The 23,255-nt window shown below is 38.0% G+C and overlaps 1 protein-coding gene across 3 annotated transcripts in view; it reads left to right on the forward strand.

The window, feature by feature from the left end:
- The window catches only part of MUSK (muscle associated receptor tyrosine kinase), a 133,655-nt gene that overhangs the window by 55,144 nt on the left and 55,256 nt on the right, over nucleotides 1–23,255 (forward strand). For 2 of the 3 annotated variants that reach the window (XM_010365566.2, XM_010365568.2), the window contains exon 6: nucleotides 11,160–11,284. In XM_010365566.2, the coding sequence (XP_010363868.1) occupies nucleotides 11,160–11,284 (125 nt within the window). Of the gene's footprint in view, nucleotides 1–5,613; nucleotides 5,644–11,159; nucleotides 11,285–23,255 lie in introns of all 3 variants that reach the window. The other variant, XM_010365567.2, reaches the window with a different exon arrangement.

Raw genomic sequence — 23,255 nt, forward strand, 5'->3', positions numbered from 1 at the left:
ACCTGCTCCTGAATGATTTTTGGGTCAACAATGAAGTCAAGATGGAAATTAAAAAATTCTTTGAACTGAATGATAATAGTAACAAATAGTGACACAGCCTATCAAAACCTCTGGGATACAGCAAAAGCGGTGCTAAGAGGAAAATTCATAGCATTAAATGCCTACATCCAAAAGTCTGAAAAAGCACATATATACAATCCAAGGCCACACTTCCAATTCTCCATGCAGTTGGTGAAACAAGAACAATCTAAACACAAATGCAGAAGAGGAAAAGAAATAAAAAAGATGAGAGTAGAACTAAATGAAATTGAAATGGAAAACAATACAAAAGATAAATGAAACAAAAAGCTGGTTCTTTGAAAAGATAAATAAAATTGATAGATCATTAGCTAGATTAACCAAGAAAAGAAGAGAGAACATCCAAATAAGCTTTATTCGAAATTAAATGGAAGATATTACAACTGATACCACAGAAATACAAAAGATTATTCAAGGCCAATATGAACACCTTTATGGGCATAAACTAGAAAACCTAGAGGAGACAGATAAACTCCTGGAAATATACCACCCTCTTAGATTAAACCAGGAAGATGTGGAAACTCTGAGCAGACCAATAACAAGCAGCAAGACTGAAATGGTAATTTTAAAACTGTCAAGAAAAAAAGTCCAGAAGCAGACAGATTCATAGCTGAATTCTATCAGACATTCAAAGAAGAATTGATACCAATCCTATTGACACTATTTCACAAGATAGACAAAGAGGGAATCCTCCCTAAATTATTCTATGAAGCCAGTATCACCCTAACACCAAACCAGGAAAGGACATAACCAAAACAGAAAACTACAGACCAATATACCTGATGAACATAGATGCAAAAATTCTCAACAAAGTACTAGTGAACTGAATCCAACAACATATCAAAAAGATAATCTACCATGATCAAGTGGGTTTCATACCAGGGATGCAGGGATGGTTTAACATATGTAACTTAATACATGTGATACACCACATAAACAGAATCAAAAACAAAAATCACATGATCATCTCAGTAGACATAGAAAAAGCATTTGACAAAATCCAGAATCCCTTTGTGATTAAAACCTTCAGCAAAATCAGCATAGAAAAGACACACCTTAAGGCAATAAAAGCCATCTGTGACAAACCCACAGCCAACATTATACTGAAGGGGGAAAAGTTGAAAGCATTACCCCTGAGAACTGGAACAAGATAAGGATGCCCACTTTTATCACTTCTATTCAACATAGCACTGTAAGTCCTAGCCAGAGAAAGAAATAAAGGGCATCCAAATCAGTAAAGAGGAAGTCAGAATGTCATTGTTTGCTGATGATATAATCTTATACCTAGAAAACCCTAAAGACTCATCCAAAAAGCTCCTAGAATTGGTAGATGAATTCAGCAAAGTTTCAGGATACAAAATTAATGAATACAAAACAGCAGCTCTCCTATACACCAACAGTGACCAAGCTGAGAATCAAATCAAGAACTCAACCACTTTTACAAAAGCTACAAAAATAAAATACTTAGGAATATACCTAACCAAGGAGGTGAAAGACCTCTACAAGGAAAACTACAAAACATTGCTGAAAGAAATCATAGATGGCACAAAGAAATGGAAACACATCCCATGCTCATAGATGGGTAGAATCAATATTGTGAAAATGACCATACTGCCTAAAGCAATGGTCATTGCTTTAGGTCATTCAATGCAATTCCCATTGAAATACCACCACTACTCTTCACAGAATTTTAAAAAAGCAATCCTAAAATTCATATGGAACCTAAAAAGAGTCCACATGGCCAAAGCAAGACTAAGCAAAAAGAACAAATCTGGAGGCATTGCCTTACCCAACTTCAAACTATACTACAATGCCACAGACACCAAAACAGCATGGTACTGGTATAAAAATGGGCACAGAGATTGGTGGAACTGAATAGTGAACCCAGAAATAAAGCCAAATACTTACAGCTAACTGATCTTTGACAAAGCAAACAAAAGTATAAACTGGGGAAAGGACATCCTATTCAATAAATGGTGATGGGATAATTGGCAAGCCACATGTAGAAGAATGAAACTGGATCCTCTTCTCTCACCTTTTAAAAAAATCAATTCAAGATGGATCAAGGACTTAAATCAAAGACCTGGAACCATAAAAATTCTAGAAGATAACATCAGAAAAACTCTTCTAGACATTGGCTTAGGCAAAGACTTCATGACCAAGAACTAAAAGCAAATGCAAAAAAAAAAAAAAAAAAAGAAAAATAGATGGGACTTGGCCGGGTGCATTGGGTCATGCCTGTAATCTCCGCACTTTGGAAGACCAAGGCTGGCAGATCACTTAAGGACAGGATTTCAAGACCAGGCTGGCCAACATGGTGAAACCCCATCTCTACAATAATACAAAAATTAACTGGGTGTGGTGGTATGTGCCTGTACTCCCAGCTACTCTGGAGGCTGAGGCAGAAGAATCACTTGAACCTGAGAGGTGCAGGTTGCAGTGATCCGAGATAGTGTGACTACAATCCAGCCTGGGTGACAGAGCGAGACACCATCTCAGAGAAAAAAAAAAAGATGGGACTTAATTAAACTGACAAGCTTCTGTACAGCAAAAGAAATAATCAGCAGAGTTAACAGACAACCCCCAGAGTGGGAGAAAATTTTGCAAATAATGGATCTGACAAAGGACTAATATCTGGAATCTACAAAGAACTCAAACAGCAAGACAAAAAAAAAAAAAAAAATTCCCATCAAAAAGTGGGCTAAATGCTCAACATCATATGGAAAATGCTCAACATCACTAATTATCAGGGAAATGCAAATCAAAACCACAATGTTATATCACCTTACTCCTGTAAGAATGGCTATAATAAAAAATAATAGGTGTTGGCATGGATGTGGTGAAAAGGGAACACTTTTACATTGTTGGTGGGAATGTAAACTAGTATAACCACTATGGAAAACAGTGTAGAGATTCTTTAAAGAATTAAAGTAGATCTACCATTTTATCCAGCAATCCCACTACTAGGCATCTACCCAGAGGAAAAGAAGTGATTATACAAAAAAGATACTTACACTTCTATGTTCATAGCAGCACAATTTGCAATTGCAGAAATATAGAACCAGCCCAAATGCCCATCAATCAACCAGTGGATAAAGAAAATGTGAGATATATACATACACACACATATACACACACATCATGGAATAGTACTACACTGCTTCCAATCCCAAACAAATATGGCAAAACGAACAGTAGTAACAGCAATAACATCAAAGTGAAAAACGTCAAAGGAAAACTAACATTGTCTAAAATTGAGCCTATACTCAAAGTAGAGTTCAAGTATAGTCCTGTATAGGTCATGGAGCAAAACTGAAAGGAGACTCAGAATTGACCTGCAGTTGCCCTTGAACCCTGACAAAGAACACTCTAAGAGAAGAAAATGACAAGTGAATATAATTCTCAAAATTTACTGATGGAAAAAAATTGATACTCTTAACTTCAGTGGAATAAAGTTTTGGAGATACCACAGTTGCAGAATAAAGACACTTAATATCCGTGTAAAAACACCATGGCCATCCCAACCACTCTAAGTTACTTGGCTGATAAAGGGAAAAGAAAAAGGGGAGAGAGTGTGTGGGGTTTTTTTGTTTGTTTTTTTGTTTTGCTTTGTTTTTTTTTTTTCCCCAAACTTAGAAACAAGCACATTGTCCTGGGGCTCTAGAAAGTTGTGTCCAGCCCAAAGGCATTCAAATGCAATTTTTCAAGTCTAATCAGGCCCAGTCATGGACCTTCTTTTATTTCTCCTGATTGAAGTCTGTGATACAGACAGGGAATCTGCAGTTTCCTAATGTCCAGATGACCAGTTTTAAATATGAAAGAAACTAATATTTATCCAATACCTGTGCTTTACCAGGCACCGTTAGGAATATTGTAAAAAAAAAGATTTCTTCATTTGAAGGTATATTTGATGGACAACCTCTAAATCTCCTTTTAACAATAAATGTATTCAATTTAGAAGTTTTAAATAGTTTTTGAACTTGATGCTTAAAAACAAAAACCAAGAATGTACCACTGAGTTGATGGAGGTAGGGAAAGTTCAGACAGTAGAATCTCAATGAGGAATTACAAATTCTCTTAAATGTAAGGGGATTGGGTGTTAAGTGTAAATATAAGACCTTCTCATTGGGAAGACTCAATGTCTATAAAGGGGGTTGAATTTCTGGCTCTGCACCTGCAGCAAATCTCTAAGACTTAGATCCTTTGTCCAGAAAATGGGCTAATTTTGGGGAGAGAAAGTGAAGGGTTTCACTATTTATTTATGACAAATATTCAACACTCACAATTCTCTCCAATCAGAAGTTCTTTGAGATGCTGTTGGTCTTGACCAGTCAGAGAATGGAGTCATCTGACTCACCCATTCTGAGAATGGCCCTACAGACAGTATAGGTTTTAAATTGACCATTAAACCTGCCTATAACCTTGTCAGCCTTGGCTAAGTTCATCTGGATGGATGCATGGTCCTTGGCATCCATGATGTGGTTGCTGGCAGATCATTTCCACTGCATGTACAGGTTCACAAACTTAGGCTGGATAATATCAATTATGTTCAATTACAGAGATGTGGCGAGAGTTAAACGAGATCACGTAAAAAATGTGCATGAAAATATCCATAATCTGTGAAGGACTATGCATTGAATGTTGTTGTCATTGAATGTTGTTAGCAATAGCATGACCATTTTTTACTTACAAATAAATATTGCAGTTGACTTATTACTAACTCTAAGAAAGGTTCAAATTGACATGAACAAATAAAACTTCAGGAAAGAAAACTAGAGTTCCATGTGGGGACTATGTCTAACATGGTTATATTAAACATTTTGGAACAATTAATTTGGTTTTGTTGTCTCTCTTCTAGGATTTTTAAACATTTATAAATTCTCAATTCTTTCTATCCAATCTAAACATTTTACAATATCCTGTGGACCTTACTTCCTTAGTAGATTCCCAGAAGGTAATGATTTGCTCTTTTCTGCTCTCCAAGCAGCTTCTGTGTTGGTGCAGAGTTGCAGATCTCTGTTGGTGGTAGGTTCTATTCTGCAGAAACCCCCTAATCCTCTGTTTACCACAACATGAGTCTATTGCCATAGAAATGATAGCTGAGATCCCAGATCCAACACCACTGACTTCACAGCAGGGCCTGGTAAGAGGAGACTCTGAGCTAAGAGGGGGAAACACAATGTATGAGAATAGTAGGCACTCTGTAGCCTTGAAAGAAAGGGTAATTGTCAACATTAGAATAAAAATTCATGAAAGAGCTACATTGTTAGGTGTGCTGTAGTTTATTTTCTGTATAATACTGCCTGGCTAAAAGTAATCATTTTGAAATCTTATGTCTTTTAATAGTTTACTTTCAAAAGGTCAGCAGTTTCCCTTGATTGCATTTGTTTCTTATTGAAATAAGAAACAAGCAGCTTCTAATCAATCTTGTTGCACAATTGATGTTTCTGTGGTCAAAGATTTCCCTTTTCATGATGTGTTGTTTTGTTTGCGTGTTTATTGTGTGTGTTTGTTTTGTCTTGTTTTTATTAACAGAAGAAAGTGAACCTGAACAAGATACTAAAGGTATTTTTTTTCTTTCTGCATGGCTTCTTTTTAAATGTGTAGCTCTTTTCAACTGTTTATTTTTGCTGACCTTATAAACAGCTCTAAGTGCCATTTTTTAAAGAAATAACAAACAATGTATAGGGAATATTAAGTCACAGCACTTAACAGTGTTATTAGATAGGCGTCTTTATTATATAATATGCTTACTGACCATTTGCATTTCTTAAGATCGAGTTAAAAGAAATGTTTAAATTTGGTGTCTCTGGAAAAACAAACAAAATGAAATGAAATAAATTAGCATGAGAGTATAAATCCCACATAGACTGGAAAAGAAAGCTACCCTTTGACTAAAAGACTTTTTGAGGGGAGTAGGGGGCTTTACAGTTTTTGGATAAATGTTAGGATGTCAAGGTGCCAATTTGGTTTTTACTGTGATGATTTCAACAAGATCAGGAGTATTATGCAATTGCTCCAAATCAATAAAAATTAAGTTATTTTAATTGCACAGAGACATATATATGTAGTGGAGTATGATTAGAGGAAAATAGCTGGAAATTAAATTTGGGAAAAATTCTACTTTTTTCTAACAGCTTTCTGTCAACAGTTTCTGTTTTCTGTTTAAAAAAAAAAAAAAAAAGTACCTTGCATTCTGATTAAGCCCCAAACTTTGTGCTCTTCTAACCTATAATTTGATATTTGGGGGATGAAATTCGTGAGTTCTCATGTAATAGAGTTGTCTGTAGGAATTAATCTTAAACTGGTATTGTTTAAAACAGTACCTCCTTATACCTCCTTATCTTAGTATCTCATATAAAGTACAGATAATGTTTTCTTATTTTTAAATACTGGGTTGCTTACAACTAAATGCAAGTAAAAAAGCATTTTGCCTGGTCCTGTGTGATTTTTTTTCTTAATTTATTTCTATCAGTTATTGTTGGTTTGAATCACGTAACCTAAAAACCCTTTTCAAAGGAAGCTAGAAAATAACAAAAGAGCAAGGGAAAAGAAAATCCATGGGAGCTCATTGTGTCCTTTGAAATAACTTCTCAGAAATAGAAATTGATAAGAGACTTAAGTATTCCTCTGGCACTGCTCCCTTACCAAGAAAAGAGAGGCAGTTCATCTCCAGCCAAACCACTCATTTATTTCAGGACTTAATGTGGATCCTCTGTCCCTTGGGCTTTTTATTACACTCCAGTGCAACTTCGGAGTGAATTATGTCTTTATCTTTTTACTATATATTACTCCTGAAGATGACAATCAATAATAAAACTGATTATGTATCTGAAAGTGCTTTTAAATAAGGAGAGAGAGGATATAATGTGGGTATGTTATAAAAGATTTTAGAATTGCTGGCTTCTTGAGCCCAATTTTGAATATAGGATTCTCCACTTGCAGCTAGCCTGCAAGTCTGCCCAAGAGACATTAAAGCCCCAAACTCATGAATAAATCCCATGAAAGAAAACCCAGAGATAAAAATATTACCTGTGTCTATTTTCCATGTTGCAGATGCACTTGCCTGCCCACAGGAAAGCAAGTGGCTTAGGGCTCACAGTGAATTGGAGAATTATGGATAAGACTATGTATGGAAAGAGTGGTTTGATGACTTTTTTGTTTAAAAATCCATATCAAAACAGTTATAAATGCTTTCCAACTAAGTAATTTAATGCTCCTTCTATTAAGTGGTTTGTTTATGTAGCAAAACACTTTTATATTCTTTTATGCAAATAAAACACAATATAGGGATATTCTATGCCCATTTTATTTAACAAGAAACATGTCATATAACTTTTTAAATTGATGACCTAGAATGCATTTTCAGCTTGTGACTACCATTGAAATAATGAGATTTACTGTTGACCTATGTCCCAAGTTTGTTATTGCAGGTGTATTATTATTCATGGAGTTTAGTCTGACATTTATTTTTAATTGCAACTGACTTTATTGTTTATGATGCTTGAAAAACATGTCAAAATTTCCCTCATCACCTTTTTATCTTTCATATTTGAAAATGGTAAATCTGAGTGTTATGCAATTGTCAGATAGAGTTGGGTAAAAATATATCAGCTTTATTGCTGATAAGGCTGGAATGAAAAATAAAGATTTCTATTCCATGTGAGAATTAGACTAACATAACTTCTGTTTCCTCATCCTCCTCCTCCCCACCCTACTCTTTTGTGATGCTGGAGAGACAGACAAAAAACAAACAAGCAAACAAATAAATCAGTAATTACCAAATGATTCAGATAGTGGTGTTATGATAAAATATAAACAAGGGTAAGGGGAATGGGGATGAGAAAGTACTATGATAAGGAAACATTTGAGTAGAAACCCAAAAGACATCTGCTATCTTTGAGAAGGAAGGAACACTGGAAGGAAGGGTGGAAACTAACTTTCAATACTGAAATAAGGGGGTTGAGTTTCTTTTCTTTCTTTCTTTTTTTTTTTGAGACGGAGTCTCGCTCTGTGGCCCAGGCTGGAGTGCAGTGGCGCGATCCCGGCTCACTGCAAGCTCCGCCTCCCGGGTTCCCGCCATTCTCCTGCCTCAGCCTCCCAAGCAGCTGGGACTACAAGTGCTCGCCGCCACGCCCGGCTAATTTTTTGCATTTTTAGTAGAGACGGGGTTTCACCGTGTTAGCCAGGATGGTCTCGATCTCCTGACCTTGTGATCCGCCCGTCTCGGCCTCCCACAGTGCTGGGATTACAGGCGTGAGCCACTGCGCCCGGCCGGGGGGTTGAGTTTCTATGTTATCGTTTAGAGAATGTGAGAGTGCAGGAGAAAGCAGCTTCCCTTTAATTCCTGGCCTTTTTGCCCTCTTAACCTAACCCACTGCACTTACTGAAGCCCATGGTCAGCGAAAGTATATCTGCCCCCTTCAGGGAGAAGTTTATTGGCAGTCTCACATTCACGAAGCTACCTATAATGTCAGTAGTACTCCTGTACCCGCCTGTGCCCCACTGGAGCCCCCTAAAAGTTCCAATGGAGGGCAGAATAGTACATTAGTTAAATTAATTCCAAAGTCACGTTGAATCGACTATTTTATTTACCATCCCACACTATGCTTACTTGTGTTGTGCAATGTGGATAATCAGAGGTTTTGCAATAAGCCCAAATGATATTCCAAATAATATAATAACAGCCAAAAGCAAAAAAAAAAAAAAAAAAAAAAAAAAAAAAAAAAAAAAAAAAAAACTGCTGTAAATTAGGACAAAATAAAACCTTTCTGATTACTATATTTCCAGGAAGAATTTAAAGTCCCCAAATTAAAACTCTTGGCTTTATAAATTAAAGCAGTAAAACATAATGGAAATTACATTATTCTCCAATTTTTTATTCTGCTCATCTTCAGCCAGAAGGCTTTCATTCAAAAAGCCTTTTTGATTCAAAAAGTTCAAGGGTATAGTCAATGTTACTAGAACAGTTTTCTAGCACATGTGAGATTGAAATGTGCTAGATTTTCCAAATCTCTCAAAGATCCTGCTTGTTTCAGATTCTCGGGGGCAATGGGATCCATAGATGGTCATGCAGTAGTCCCACACTCAAAAAATTTAGGAAACACAAGCATAGCCCCAACCCCTACAAGAGTTATTTTAGCCAAATGATGAACGTGGACTCTATGTCTCCATTATTGTAACCAGAAAACATTAGAAGAGTACCCGGATGCATCCTCACTAGGATGCCTGTCAGTGTTACTTGTTAAGAGTCTACAACGTGTGAATTTAGATTAAGTTGGGAGAATAAGAATTCAAGCAGAGCCATACATTGCATTTGGGTAATATGTCTCTTACATCTCTTGTAGTCTATAATGGATCATCACTCGTCCTTTTTTATTCCCCGATGCTAATGATTTTCCCGGTTAAATGTCTGGGTTTGATTGAATTGCATCTTCATAGTGTTCTTTGAAATGTTCCTCAATCCTTTAATTTTTGTAGCTTGTTAATTAGACCCCAGGATTTACTTAAAGTCAGCCTCAATTTTGGTTTTGGGGGACAGATTCAGCTTCATTTTAAACATTTGACAGCGTTCTTTGTTATTTTATTAATAATCTTTTTGCCTTGAAGATAGCACCTTCCTTGCATTTCTTTTCTCCTGGATTTTGGGCCCCACATTCCTATATTTAATATGTCAATATCAAAAGATAGGAAGTCAAATTAATTTAAATCTGCAAAAAGCCTTCAATTGTCAAACAAATCAAATGTTCTTTAATCTCTTTAAATTATGCAATGCTTTTTAAGAGGTATTTAACAATCAGACCAACTTGAAACACTGCTTTGGACCTCTTCTATCATTGTCCTGCATATCTCCTTATCCAGCACATGTGGTCTCCCCATACTTTAGTTTAGAATCCAATCTTCACAAATTTCAATTTAACTAGAACTAAGTTTCAAAGCATTGTGTTAATTGAGGCTTCATACTCTAAGTCCTAGAAATCAAAAACTAGGAGTTTAAAATATATTTACAGTATAATAGGCCATCCAAAAGATTCCATAATAGTTTAAACAAACACTGAATTTGAAGTCAGAAGACCTGAATCCAGGTTTCTCACTCATCTATTTGTTACCTTGGGAAACCAACTTACTTAAATTTAAAAAGATTTTGTTTCCACATCTGTAAGATAAGAGCAGGAATCTAGCTGATCTCTGGAGTCTCTTCCAAGTTTAATGATTCTGTGAATCTAAGTATCCCACAATTTACAATGCATTGTGAACCTCAATCCCACGCTTTAAAGGTAAAATTTCTTCCTACATCAAAATAACTTCCTCTTACTTAATCAGTGGGGATTCAGGGTCAGAAAGGAATAGAAATTACTCAGTCTCCTGCCTACATTTTATCTAAAATATTCTTTTTTTCTTTTTTTTTTTTTTTTTGCCCAATATGTCATCTGAAAAGTTTGACACAATTTGTCTGTCTTCCCACTATGATACAGTTGAGGGTGTAAAGTATAATTATTTGATTAATTCAATAAAATACTATCCTGTGCCTGCTCTGGTCAGGAACTCTGCCTGAAACAATACAGCAGTCAACAAAAGGCAAGGCTTTTGGCTTCAAACAATTTAATGGGAAAGGGGAATTATAGACAAGTAAAAAATAAATAAGGTAATTTCAGATAGTTGTAAGGTCTGTAAAGACAATAATGTAGGCTGCTGAAAAGTGAATGGGGGGAGGATTACACTTGATTTTGGGTGATTAAGAAGGACCTTTCTGAGAAAATGTCACTTAAACAGAGACTTGAATGATTCAAGGAACCTACTACTTGAGGATCTGGGGGATGAATGGTCTAGGCAGAGGAAGAACAAGGGCAAGTTTCTATGTTAAGAACAAGCTCAGTGTGTCCTTGAGTGGTGAGAAATGTAGGGTTATAACATAAATGGCTTGGAGGCTCGGCCATGGCATATGGTATTATCCTTAAAACAGAGCAAACACTGAAGAACTGGACACAGGGGAACATGGTCTAATTTGCATTTTTAAAAGACCGCTCTAGCTTGACCATTTCCTACAGGAGCATCACTCACCACTTCTGTCTTCCTAACAGTTTTTGCCAGGATCCTGCGGGCTCCTGAATCCCACAATGTCACCTTTGGCTCCTTTGTGACCCTGCACTGTACAGCAACAGGCATTCCTGTCCCCACCATCACCTGGATTGAAAACGGAAATGCTGTGAGTGTCATGTGTGTGGGGACTTGTCTGGGGAAGACCCATTGGTGGTGAACTGCAGGATAGACCATATATTTGTAGTTACCCAGATCTCTGTCATTGGTCTCATCTATACCACTTTTCAAAGCCTCCCAATATCTTTGTTCTAGAAGCCATTGCCATAGAAATCAAACTCCAAAAGTTTGCTTCCTTCCTTGTATTGTGAGGAATACTAGAAAACCAAATTCTTTCTTTATGCCTTTGTGTAAATGGGAAGTGGTAATAATATCTTCCCATATAAGTAAAATAATTTCATAAAACTCATCACTGAAAGATTAGTTCCCTGCTAGAGGCTACTTTGATGAAAAGTAATCCGGAGTTAGAATCTGTGTCAGTTCAACATTCTTTTCTTCATTTTTAATAGTAGTAATAATAACTGATGTATATTAAGTAGTTATTTTCAGCCAGGCCCTATTCCAAGCACTTTACCTACATACATTTATTTATTTATTCATTCTACCAATACATATTGAGCTTCTGAACATCAAACACTATTCTAGGCCCTGTGGATACAGGAGTAAACAAAACAGGCAAAGTTATCTGCCCTCAAAGAGCTTACCTTCTCATGGGGAAATACAGGAAAATACATGTTGTATGTGTATGGTGTCAAGTGCTATGGAGAAAAATAAATCAGGAAAAGGAGACAGAAAATTCAACCTTAGGAGAAATTAGAACTCTCCTACACTGTTCGTGGAAATGGAAATTACTACAGTCACTATGAAGGATAGTCAAAAAGCTAAATATGGAGTTGCCATATGATCCAGCAATCCCACTACTGGATATACAGTCAAAAGAAAGAAAATCAGTATACTTAAGAGGTATCTCCACTCCCATTTTTATTGTGGCACTATTCACAATAACCAAGATATAGAATCAACCTAAGTGTCCATCAATGGATGAATGTATACAGAAAATGTGGTATATATACACAATGAAATATTACTAATCCATAAGATGAATAAAATCCTGTTATTTGCAACAACATGGATGGAACCACAGGACATTATGTTAAGTGAAATAAGCCAGACACAGAAAGACAAGTATTTCATGTTCTCTCTCACATGTGGGAGCTAAAACAACTGATCTCATGAAGATAGAGAGTAGAATGATAGATACCAGAGTCTGGGAAGGGTAGTGGGGAAGGGGGGATAAAGAAGGGTTGGTTCATGGGTACATACCAATAGTTAGAAGGAATAACATCGAGTGCTTAGTAGCTATATTAGTCAGTTCTCACATCATGATAAAGTAATATCTGAGACTGGGTAATTTATAAAGAAAAGAGGTTTAATTGGCTCATGCTTCTGCAGGTGTTCAGGAAGCATAATGGCTTCTGCTTCTGGGGAGGCCTCAAGAAACTTACAATCATGGCAGAAAGCAAAGTGGGAGCAAGACATCTCACATGGCCAGAGCAGGATGAAGGGAGAGGAGAGGTGCTACACACATTTAAACAACCAGATCTCACAATAATTCACTCACTCACTCACTATCATGAGAACAGCACTGAGGGGATGGTGCTAACCCATTCATGAGACTTCTGCCCCCCTGATCCAATCACCCCACGCCAGGCCCAACTCCAACACTGCGAATTACAATTTGACTTGAGATTTGGTGGGGACACGGATCCAAACCATAGCAATAGCACAGTAGGACAACTATATATAGTTCACAATATTGAACTACATAGCACAATACAGTATTTATTGTGTATTTCAAAATATCTAGAAGAGTGGAATTGGAATGTTCCTAGCACAAACATGACAAATTATTTAGGTGATGGATATCCCAATTACCCTATACAATATATATATTCAAATATATATATATATATATATATCAAAATTTCACATGTACCCCATAAATATGTACAACTATTATATATCCATAAAAATTTAAATTAAGAAACATTTTAAACAGAAAGTTAGACCTCAGGAGGAAGATTATATTTTTAAAAGAATGATCGGTGAAGGTTCATTCAGACAAAGACATTTGAACAAAGATCTGAAGGAGCTGAAGGGTGAAGTTACATAGATAACTGGGGGAAGATAACTAGACAGTGTCTGAGATAATGGTATACATGACATGTTAGAAAAACAGCAAGGAGACCAATGTGGTTAGAGGTGAGTAAGCAAAGAATTAAGAAATGAGAGGTAGGCATTGTGGATCCTATAGGCCTGTGTGGTCATTTAGACAACTTTGCTTTTATTTGAGTGAGATGAGGTGCCACTGTAGGTCTGTTTCTGTCGTCTGTTTTTCCACTGATTCTTGTTCATTTTGTGTTGTTTCCTTGTGTGCCTAGTTATCTTTGATTATCTGCTGTGCATTGTTTTGAGTAAAAATATCAGGAACTATGTTGAGGTCTAGATGAAGGTATTTTTCTCCAGAGAGAATTTTGCTTGTTTCTGCCAGGGACAAGAGGTTACTGCTAATCTCATAACACCTTCAGCTAAGCTCAAGGTATGAAGCTCCTTGGGCATCCCAGATAATTATAACATGGCCAGTATTTCATTATGTGGACTATTTAACTTGTAGTTCACACTGATAGCTCCCTGATATCCAGTTCTTTTAGATCATAATTTATTATATCTCTTATTAGACTCTATACCTTAATTTATTATATTACTTATTAGACTCTTATGGGCATGAAGTTTTGATTTATCTCCTGACTCCCTAAGGCCATCCAAAGGAAAGTTCAAATTTTCTGGGTTTGGAAAATTCTCTAAGGGTAAATGAGATTTTCTTAGTTTGTTACATCTATTAAAATATTTTTTTCAAAATTTTAATTTTTTTCACTATTTAACTTTGTCTGAATAACCTAACATCAACATCTGAGACAGAAACCTATCATGGATTTTTATTGTCATTGTATAGACTTTAACCACTTTGGTTTGCACTGAATCTTTAGTTTCTGATACTCTTTTTTTATTTTATTTTATTTTATTTTATTTTTTTATTATACTTTAAGTTCTAGGGTACATGTGCATAACATGCAGGTTTGTTACATATGTATACTTGTGCCATGTTGGTGTGCTGCACCCATCAACTAGTCAGCACCCATCAATTCATCATTTATATCATGTATAACTCCCAATGCAATCCCTCCCCTCTCCCCCCTCCCCATGATAGGCCCCAGTGTGTGATGTTTCCCTTCCCGAGTCCAAGTGATCTCATTGTTCAGTTCCCACCTATGAGTGAGAACATGCGGTGTTTGGTTTTCTGTTCTTGTGATAGTTTGCTAAGAATGATGGTTTCCAGCTGCATCCATATCCCTACAAAGGACACAAACTCATCCTTTTTTGTGGCTGCATAGTATTCCATGGTGTATATGTGCCACATTTTCTTCATCCAGTCTGTCACAGATGGACATTTGGGTTGATTCCAAGTCTTTGCTATTGTGAATAGTGCCGCAATAAACATACGTGTGCATGTGTCTTTGTAGTAGAATAATTTATAATCCTTTGGGTATATACCCAGTAGTGGGATGGCTGGGTCATATGGTACATCTAGTTCTAGATCCTTGAGGAATTGCCATACTGTTTTCCATAATGGTTGAACTAGTTTACAATCCCACCAACAGTGTAAAAGTGTTCCCATTTCTCCACATCCTCTCCAACATCTGTTGTTTCCTGACTTTTTAATGATTGCCATTCTAACTGGTGTGAGATGGTATCTCATTGTGGTTTTGATTTGCATTTCTCTGATGGCGAGTGATGATGAGCATTTTTTCATGTGTCTTTTGGCTGTATGAATGTCTTCTTTTGAGAATTGTCTGTTCATATCCTTTGCCCACTTTTTTTTTTTTTTTTTTTTTTTTTTTTTTTTATTATACTTTAAGTTCTAGGGTACATGTGCATAACGTGCAGGTTTGTTACATATGTATACTTATGCCATGTTGGTGTGCTGCACCCATCAACTCGTCAGCACCCATCAATTCATCATTTATATCATGTATAACTCCCCAATGCAATCCCTCCCTCCTCCCCCCTCCCCCCTCCCCATGATAGACCCCAGTGTGTGATGTTCCCCTTCCCGAGTCCAAGTGATCTCATTGTTCAGTTCCCACCTATGAGTGAGAACATGCGGTGTTTGGTTTTCTCTTCTTGTGATAGTTTGCTAAGAATGATGGTTTCCAGCTGCATCCATGTCCCTACAAAGGACGCAAACTCATCCTTTTTTATGGCTGCATAGTATTCCATGGTGTATATGTGCCACATTTTCTTAATCCAGTCTGTCACAGATGGACATTTGGGTTGATTCCAAGTCTTTGCTATTGTGAATAGTGCCGCAATAAACATACGTGTACATGTGTCTTTGTAGTAGACTAATTTATAATCCTTTGGGTATATACCCAGTAGTGGGATGGCTGGGTCATATGGTACATCTAGTTCTAGATCCTTGAGGAATTGCCATACTGTTTTCCATAATGGTTGAACTAGTTTACAATCCCACCAACAGTGTAAAAGTGTTCCTATTTCTCCACATCCTCTCCAGCACCTGTTGTTTCCTGACTTCTTAATGATTGCCATTCTAACTGGTGTGAGATGGTATCTCATTGTGGTTTTGATTTGCATTTCTCTGATGGCCAGTGATGATGAGCATTTTTTCATGTGTCTGTTGGCTGTATGAATATCTTCTTTTGAGAAATGTCTGTTCATATCCTTTCCCCACTTTTTGATGGGGTTGTTTGTTTTTTTCTCGTATATTTGTTTGAGTTCTTTGTAGATTCTGGATATTAGCCCTTTGTCAGATGAGTAGGTTGCAAAAATTTTCTCCCATTCTGTAGGTTGCCTGTTCACTCTGATGGTAGTTTCTTTTGCTGTGCAAAAGCTCTTTAGTTTAATGAGATCCCATTTGTCAATTATGGCTTTTGCTGCCGTTGCTTTTGGTGTTTTAGACATGAAGTCCTTGCCCATGCCTATGTCCTGAATGGTATTACCTAGATTTTCTTCTAGGGTTTTTATGGTATTAGGTCTAACATTTAAGTCTCTAATCCACCTTGAATTAATCTTCGTATAAGGAGTAAGGAAAGGATCCAGTTTCAGCTTTCTACTTATGGCTAGCCAATTTTCCCAGCACCATTTTTTAAATAGGGAATCCTTTCCCCATTTCTTGTTTCTCTCAGGTTTGTCAAAGATCAGATGGCTGTAGATGTGTGGTATTATTTCTGAGGACTCTGTTCTGTTCCATTGGTCTATAGCTCTGTTTTCGTACCAGTACCATGCTGTTTTGGTTACTGTAGCCTTGTAGTATAGTTTGAAGTCAGGTAGCGTGACACCTCCGGCTTTGTCGTTTTGACTTAGGATTGTCTTGGCAATGCGGGCTCTTTTTTGGTTCCATATGAACTTTAAAGCAGTTTTTTCCAATTCTGTGAAGAAACTCATTGGTAGCTTGATGGGAATGGCATTGAATCTATAAATAACCTTGGGCAGTATGGCCATTTTCACGATATTGATTCTTCCTATCCATGAGCATGGTATGTTCTTCCATTTGTTTGTGTCCTCTTTGATTTCACTGAGCAGTGGTTTGTAGTTCTCCTTGAAGAGGTCCTTTACATCCCTTGTAAGTTGGATTCCTAGGTATTTTATTCTCTTTGAAGCAATTGTGAATGGAAGTTCATTCATGATTTGGCTCTCTGTTTGTCTGTTACTGGTGTATAAGAATGCTTGTGATTTTTGCACATTAATTTTGTATCCTGAGACTTTGCTGAAGTTGCTTATCAGCTTAAGGAGATTTTGGGCTGAGACAACGGGGTTTTCTAAATATACAATCATGTCATCTGCAAACAGGGACCATTTGACTTCTTCTTTTCCTAACTGAATACCCTTGATTTCTTTCTCTTGCCTGATTGCCCTAGCCAGAACTTCCAACACTATGTTGAATAGGAGTGGTGAGAGAGGGCATCCCTGTCTTGTGCCAGTTTTCAAAGGGAATTTTTCCAGTTTTTGCCCATTCAGTATGATATTGGCTGTGGGTTTGTCATAAATAGCTCTTATTATTTTGAGATACGTTCCATCAATACCGAATTTATTGAGCGTTTTTAGCATGAAGGGCTGTTGAATTTTGTCAAAAGCCTTTTCTGCATCTATTGAGATAATCATATGGTTTTTGTCTTTGGTTCTGTTTATATGCTGGATTACGTTTATTGATTTGCGAATGTTGAACCAGCCTTGCATCCCAGGGATGAAGCCCACTTGATCATGGTGGATAAGCTTTTTGATGTGCTGCTGAATCCGGTTTGCCATTATTTTATTGAGGATTTTTGCATCGATGTTCATCAGGGATATTGGTCTAAAATTCTCTTTTTTTGTTGTGTCTCTGCCAGGCTTTGGTATCAGGATGATGTTGGCCTCATAAAATGAGTTCAGGAGGATTCCCTCTTTTTCTATTGATTGGAATAGTTTCAGAAGGAATGGTACCAGCTCCTCCTTGTACATCTGGTAGAATTCAGCTGTGAATCCATCTGGTCCTGGACTTTTTTTGGTGCATAGGCTATTAATAATTGCCTCAATTTCAGAGCCTGCTATTGGTCTATTCAGGGATTCAACTTCTTCCTGGTTTAGTCTTGGAAGAGTGTAAGTGTCCAGGAAATTATCCATTTCTTCTAGATTTTCTAGTTGATTTGCATAGAGGTGTTTATAGTATTCTCTGATGGTAGTTTGAATTTCTGTGGGGTCCATGGTGATATCCCCTTTATCCTTTTTTATTGCGTCTATTTGATTCCTCTCTCTTTTCTTCTTTATTAGTCTTGCTAGCGGTCTGTCAATTTTGTTGATCTTTTCAAAAAACCAACTCCTAGATTCATTGATTTTTTGGAGGGTTTTTTGTGTCTGTATCTCCTTCAGTTCTGCTCTGATCTTAGTTATTTCTTGCCTTCTGCTAGCTTTTGAATGTGTTTGCTCTTGCCTCTCTAGTTCTTTTAATTGTGATGTTAGAGTGTCAATTTTAGATCTTTCCTGCTTTCTCTTGTGGGCATTTAGTGCTATAAATTTCCCTCTACACACTGCTTTAAATGTGTCCCAGAGATTCTGGTATGTTGTATCTTTGTTCTCATTGGTTTCAAAGAACATCTTTATTTCTGCTTTCATTTCATTATGTACCCAGTAGTCATTCAGGAGCAGGTTGTTCAGTTTCCATGTAGTTGAGCGGTTTTGATGGAGTTTCTTAGTCCTGAGTTCTAGTTTGATTGTACTGTGATCTGAGAGACAGTTTGTTATAATTTCTATTCTTTTACATTTGCTGAGGAGTGCTTTACTTCCAATTATGTGGTCAATTTTGGAATAAGTGCAATGTGGTGCTGAGAAGAATGTATATTCTGTTGATTTGGGGTGGAGAGTTCTATAGATGTCTATTAGGTCTGCTTGGTGCAGAGATGAGTTCAATTCCTGGATATCCTTGTTAACTTTCTGTCTCGTTGATCTGTCTAATGTTGATGGGAGTGTTGAAGTCTCCCATTATTAGTGTATGGGAGTCTAAGTCTCTTTGTAAGTCTCTAAGGACTTGCTTTATGAATCTGGGTGCTCCTGTATTGGGTGCATATATATTTAGGAGAGTTAGCTCTTCCTGTTGAATTGATCCCTTTACCATTATGTAATGGCCTTCTTTGTCTCTTTTGATCTTTGATGGTTTAAAGTCTATTTTATCAGAGACTAGGATTGCAACCCCTGCTTTTTTTCGTTCTCCATTTGCTTGGTAGATCTTCCTCCATCCCTTTATTTTGAGCCTATGTATGTCTCTGCATGTGAGATGGGTCTCCTGAATACAGCAGACTGATGGGTCTTGACTCTTTATCCAGTTTGCCAGTCTGTGTCTTTTAATTGGAGCATTTAGTCCATTAACATTTAAGGTTAATATTGTTATGTGTGAACTTGATCCTGCCATTATGATATTAACTGGTTATTTTGCTTGTTAGTTGATGCAGTTTCTTCCTAGCCTTGATGGTGTTTACATTTTGGCATGTTTTTGCGATGGAAGGTCCCGGTTGTTCCTTTCCATGTTTAGGGCTTCCTTCAGGGTCTCTTGTAAGGCAGGCCTGGTGGTGACGAAATCTCTAAGCATTTGCTTATCTGTAAAGGATTTTCTTTCTCCTTCACTTATGAAACTTAGTTTGGCTGGATATGAAATTCTGGGTTGAAAATTCTTTTCTTTAAGAACGTTGAATATTGGCCCCCACTCTCTTCTGGCTTGTAGAGTTTCTGCTGAGAGATCTGCTGTTAGTCTGATGGGCTTCCCTTTGTGGGTAACCCGACCTTTCTCTCTGGCTGCCCTTAAGATTTTTTCCTTCATTTCAACTTTGGTGAATCTGGCAATTATGTGTCTTGGAGTTGCTCTTCTGGAGGAGTATCTTTGTGGCGTTCTCTGTATTTCCTGAATTTGAATGTTGGCCTGCCCTACTAGGTTGGGGAAGTTCTCCTGGATGATATCCTGAAGAGTGTTTTCCAACTTGGTTCCATTTTTCCCCTCACTTTCAGGCACCCCAATCAGACGTAGATTTGGTCTTTTTACATAATCCCATACTTCTTGCAGGCTTTGTTCATTTCTTTTTCTTCTTTTTTCTTTTGGTTTCTCTTCTCGCTTCATTTCATTCATTTGATCCTCAATCGCTGATACTCTTTCTTCCAGTTGATCGAGTCGGTTACTGAAGCTTGTGCATTTGTCACGTATTTCTCGTGTCATGGTTTTCATCTCTGTCATTTCGTTTATGACCTTCTCTGCATTAATTAGTCTAGCTGTCAATTCTTCCACTCTGTTTTCAAGATTTTTAGTTTCTTTGCGCTGGGTACGTAATTCCTCCTTTAGCTCTGAGTGTTTGATGGACTGAAGCCTTCTTCTCTCATCTCGTCAAAGTCATTCTCTGACCAGCTTCGATCCGTTGCTGGCGATGGGCTGCGCTCCTTTGCAGGGAGAGATGCGCTCTTATTTTTTGAATTTTCAGCTTTTCTGCCCTGCTTCTTCCCCATCTTTGTGGTTTTATCTGTCTCTGGTCTTTGATGATGGTGACGTACTGATGGGGTTTTGGTATAGTTGTCCTTCCTGTTTAATAGTTTTCTTTCTGACAGTCAGGACCCTCAGCTGTAGGTCTGTTGGAGATTGCTTGAGGTCCACTCCAGACCCTGTTTGCCTGGGTATCAGCAGCAGAGGTTGCAGAAGATAGAATATTGCTGAACAGCGAGTGTACCTGTCTGATTCTTACTTTGGAAGCTTCCTCTCAGGGGTGTACTCCACCCTGTGAGGTGTGGGGTATCAGACTGCCCCTAGTGGGGGATGTCTCCCAATTAGGCTACTCAGTGGTCAGGGACCCACTTGAGCAGTCTGTCCCTTCTCAGATCTCAACCTCCATGTTGGGAGATCCACTGCTCTCTTCAAAGCTGTCAGACAGAGTCGTTTGCATCTGCAGAGGTTCTGCTGCCTTTTTGTTGTTGTTGTTGTTGTTGTTGTTGTTGTTTTAGCTGTGCCCTGTCCCCAGAGGTGGAGTCTACAGAGACAGGCAGGTTTCCTTGAGCTGCTGTGAGCTCCACCTAGTTCGAGCTTCCCAGCGGCTTTGTTTACCTTCTTCAGCCTCAGCAATGGCAGGCGCCCCTCCCCCAGCCTCACTGCTGCCATTTCGGTTAGATCGCAGACTGCTGTGTTAGCAATGAGGGAGGCTCCGTGGGCGTGGGACCCTCCCGTTCAGGTGTGGGATATATTCTCCTGGTGTGCCCGTTTGCTTAAAGCGCAATATTGGGGTGGGAGTTACCCGATTCTCCAGGTGTTGTGTGTCTCAGTTCCCCTGGCTAGGAAAAGGGATTCCCTTCCCCCTTGCGCTTCCCAGGTGAGGTGATGCCTCGCCCTACTTCAGCTCTCGCTGGTCGGGCTGCAGCAGCTGACCAGCACCGATTGTCCAGCACTCCCCAGTGAGATGACCCTAGTTCCTCAGTCGAAAATGCAGAAATCACTGGTCTTCTGTGTCGCTAGCGCTGAGAGTTGGAGACTGGAGCTGTTCCTATTCGGCCATCTTGCTCCCCCCCTCCTAGTTTCTGATACTCTTTATGAGGTTAAGAAATTTTTTTTTTTTTTTTTTTTTTTTTTGAGACGGAGTCTTGCTCTGTCGCCCGGGCTGGAGTGCAGTGGCCGCATCTCAGCTCACTGTAAGCTCCGCCTCCCAGGTTCACGCCATTCTCCTGCCTCAGCCTCCCAAGTAGCTGGGACTACAGACGCCCGCCACCTCGCTCGGCTAGTTTTTTGTATTTTTAGTAGAGACGGGGTTTCATTGTGTTGGCCAGGATGGTTTCGATCTCCTGACCTCGTGATCCGCCCATCTCGGCCTCCCAAAGTGCTGGGATTACAGGCTTGAGCCACCGCGCCCAGCCAGAAAATTTATTTTTATTCTTAATTTGATAATTATTTTTTAACATAAATGTATTTTAAAATCAATAAAACACTTCATCATCAATTACATCCACTTTTTGATGAGCATGTCATTTTTCACTTTAAACTGCAAAGTTTCCCTTATGCTGAACCATTCTTTCATTTCTGAATACATAGCTTTTTTGTTTAATTTTTTTTTTTTTTTTTGAGACGGAATATCGCTCTGTCACCCAGGCTGTAGTGCAGTGGCGTGATCTCAGCTCACTGCAAGCTCTGCCTCCCGGGTTCACGCCATTCTCCTGCCTCAGCCTCCTGAGTAGCTGGGACTACAGGCGCCCGCCACCACACCTGGCTAATTTTTTGTATTTTTAGTAGAGATGGGGTTTCACCGTGTTAACCAGGATGGTCTCAATCTCCTGACCTCGTGATCTACCCACCTCGGCCTCTCAAAGTGCTAGGATTACAGGCATGAGCCACCGTGCCCGGCCTTGTTTAATTTTTTAATTGTGCTGTTTCAATTTTCTGCATGTTTTTCAGGATTATTTATATCTATTTTCAATAATACAAATGATTTTGTCTTTTAGTAGGCTATGATGATCAGGTTTGGTTACTATTTTTCCAACCTCATAGAACAGACTGGCAAGTTTACATAGTTTCCTTTGATACAGAACTTGAGGTGAGAAAGTTGAGATGCAAGTCTCTCTTATACTCAGAGACATTTTCCTCTAATATACCAATAATTACTGCTTCTCTTTTCTCCACATTCTTTCTATGTAGATTCCAATTAAATGAATTTCTTTCAAAACTTCAATCTTTCTCTTCTTTATGCTCTACATATGTTTGTGGAGGAAATAGGGGGCCCCTTTTTATCTGTCAGGTTATTGTCAAGCTCTAGTGTCCACCATGATTGTCAACTATAGGAACTCACAACGGAAAATCTCATTCACAATCTCTATCTCACAGGTAGATGCCTCAGACTGGTGCCATATGCATACACAATAGCTCCCAGAGTTCTTCAATTACTTTGCTGACTTTCTTAAAGTTGGCTCCTGCTTACAGCCCCATGCTATCTGAAGTTTGAAATTTTCCACGACTTTACAGGGAAAATGTATCCATTCTCCTCTCAATAAATCTCTTCTTTTGCGCTAGGTTTCAGCTACTTAGTTGATGTTAATTTTTCTATCTATCCAATCACTTCTCTTTATCTTCCAGAATTTGCTGGAAATGTCCGATTCTTTGATTATAATACCATCTTTCTATATATTTATTTTTCTTAATTTTATATTTGATTTCTCTTTTAGGATTTCAGGTCCATAAACGAGAGTTAAACATGTGAGCTAAGATTATTATTACTGTAACTCTGGTGTTAATGAACATAACTTGCATGTAACACAATCTTATTATTTTCTTTGTCATTTTAAAATATTCAGCAGAGCAAGTTCTTTTGCTACTATTTAAGCCTACCTTAAGCAGGCTCTGTGATTTTTCTGGTTACTATTAGTTGATTTTAAATCATTAACATTGTCCCAACTTAGTTATTTAAGTGTCTAGTCCTAAGTAATAACCAAAGCATCCAATGGCATTCACAGTTCCT

The sequence above is a fragment of the Rhinopithecus roxellana genome, chromosome 16, assembly GCF_007565055.1.
Source record: "Rhinopithecus roxellana isolate Shanxi Qingling chromosome 16, ASM756505v1, whole genome shotgun sequence".
Classification (NCBI taxonomy): Eukaryota; Metazoa; Chordata; class Mammalia; order Primates; family Cercopithecidae; genus Rhinopithecus; species Rhinopithecus roxellana.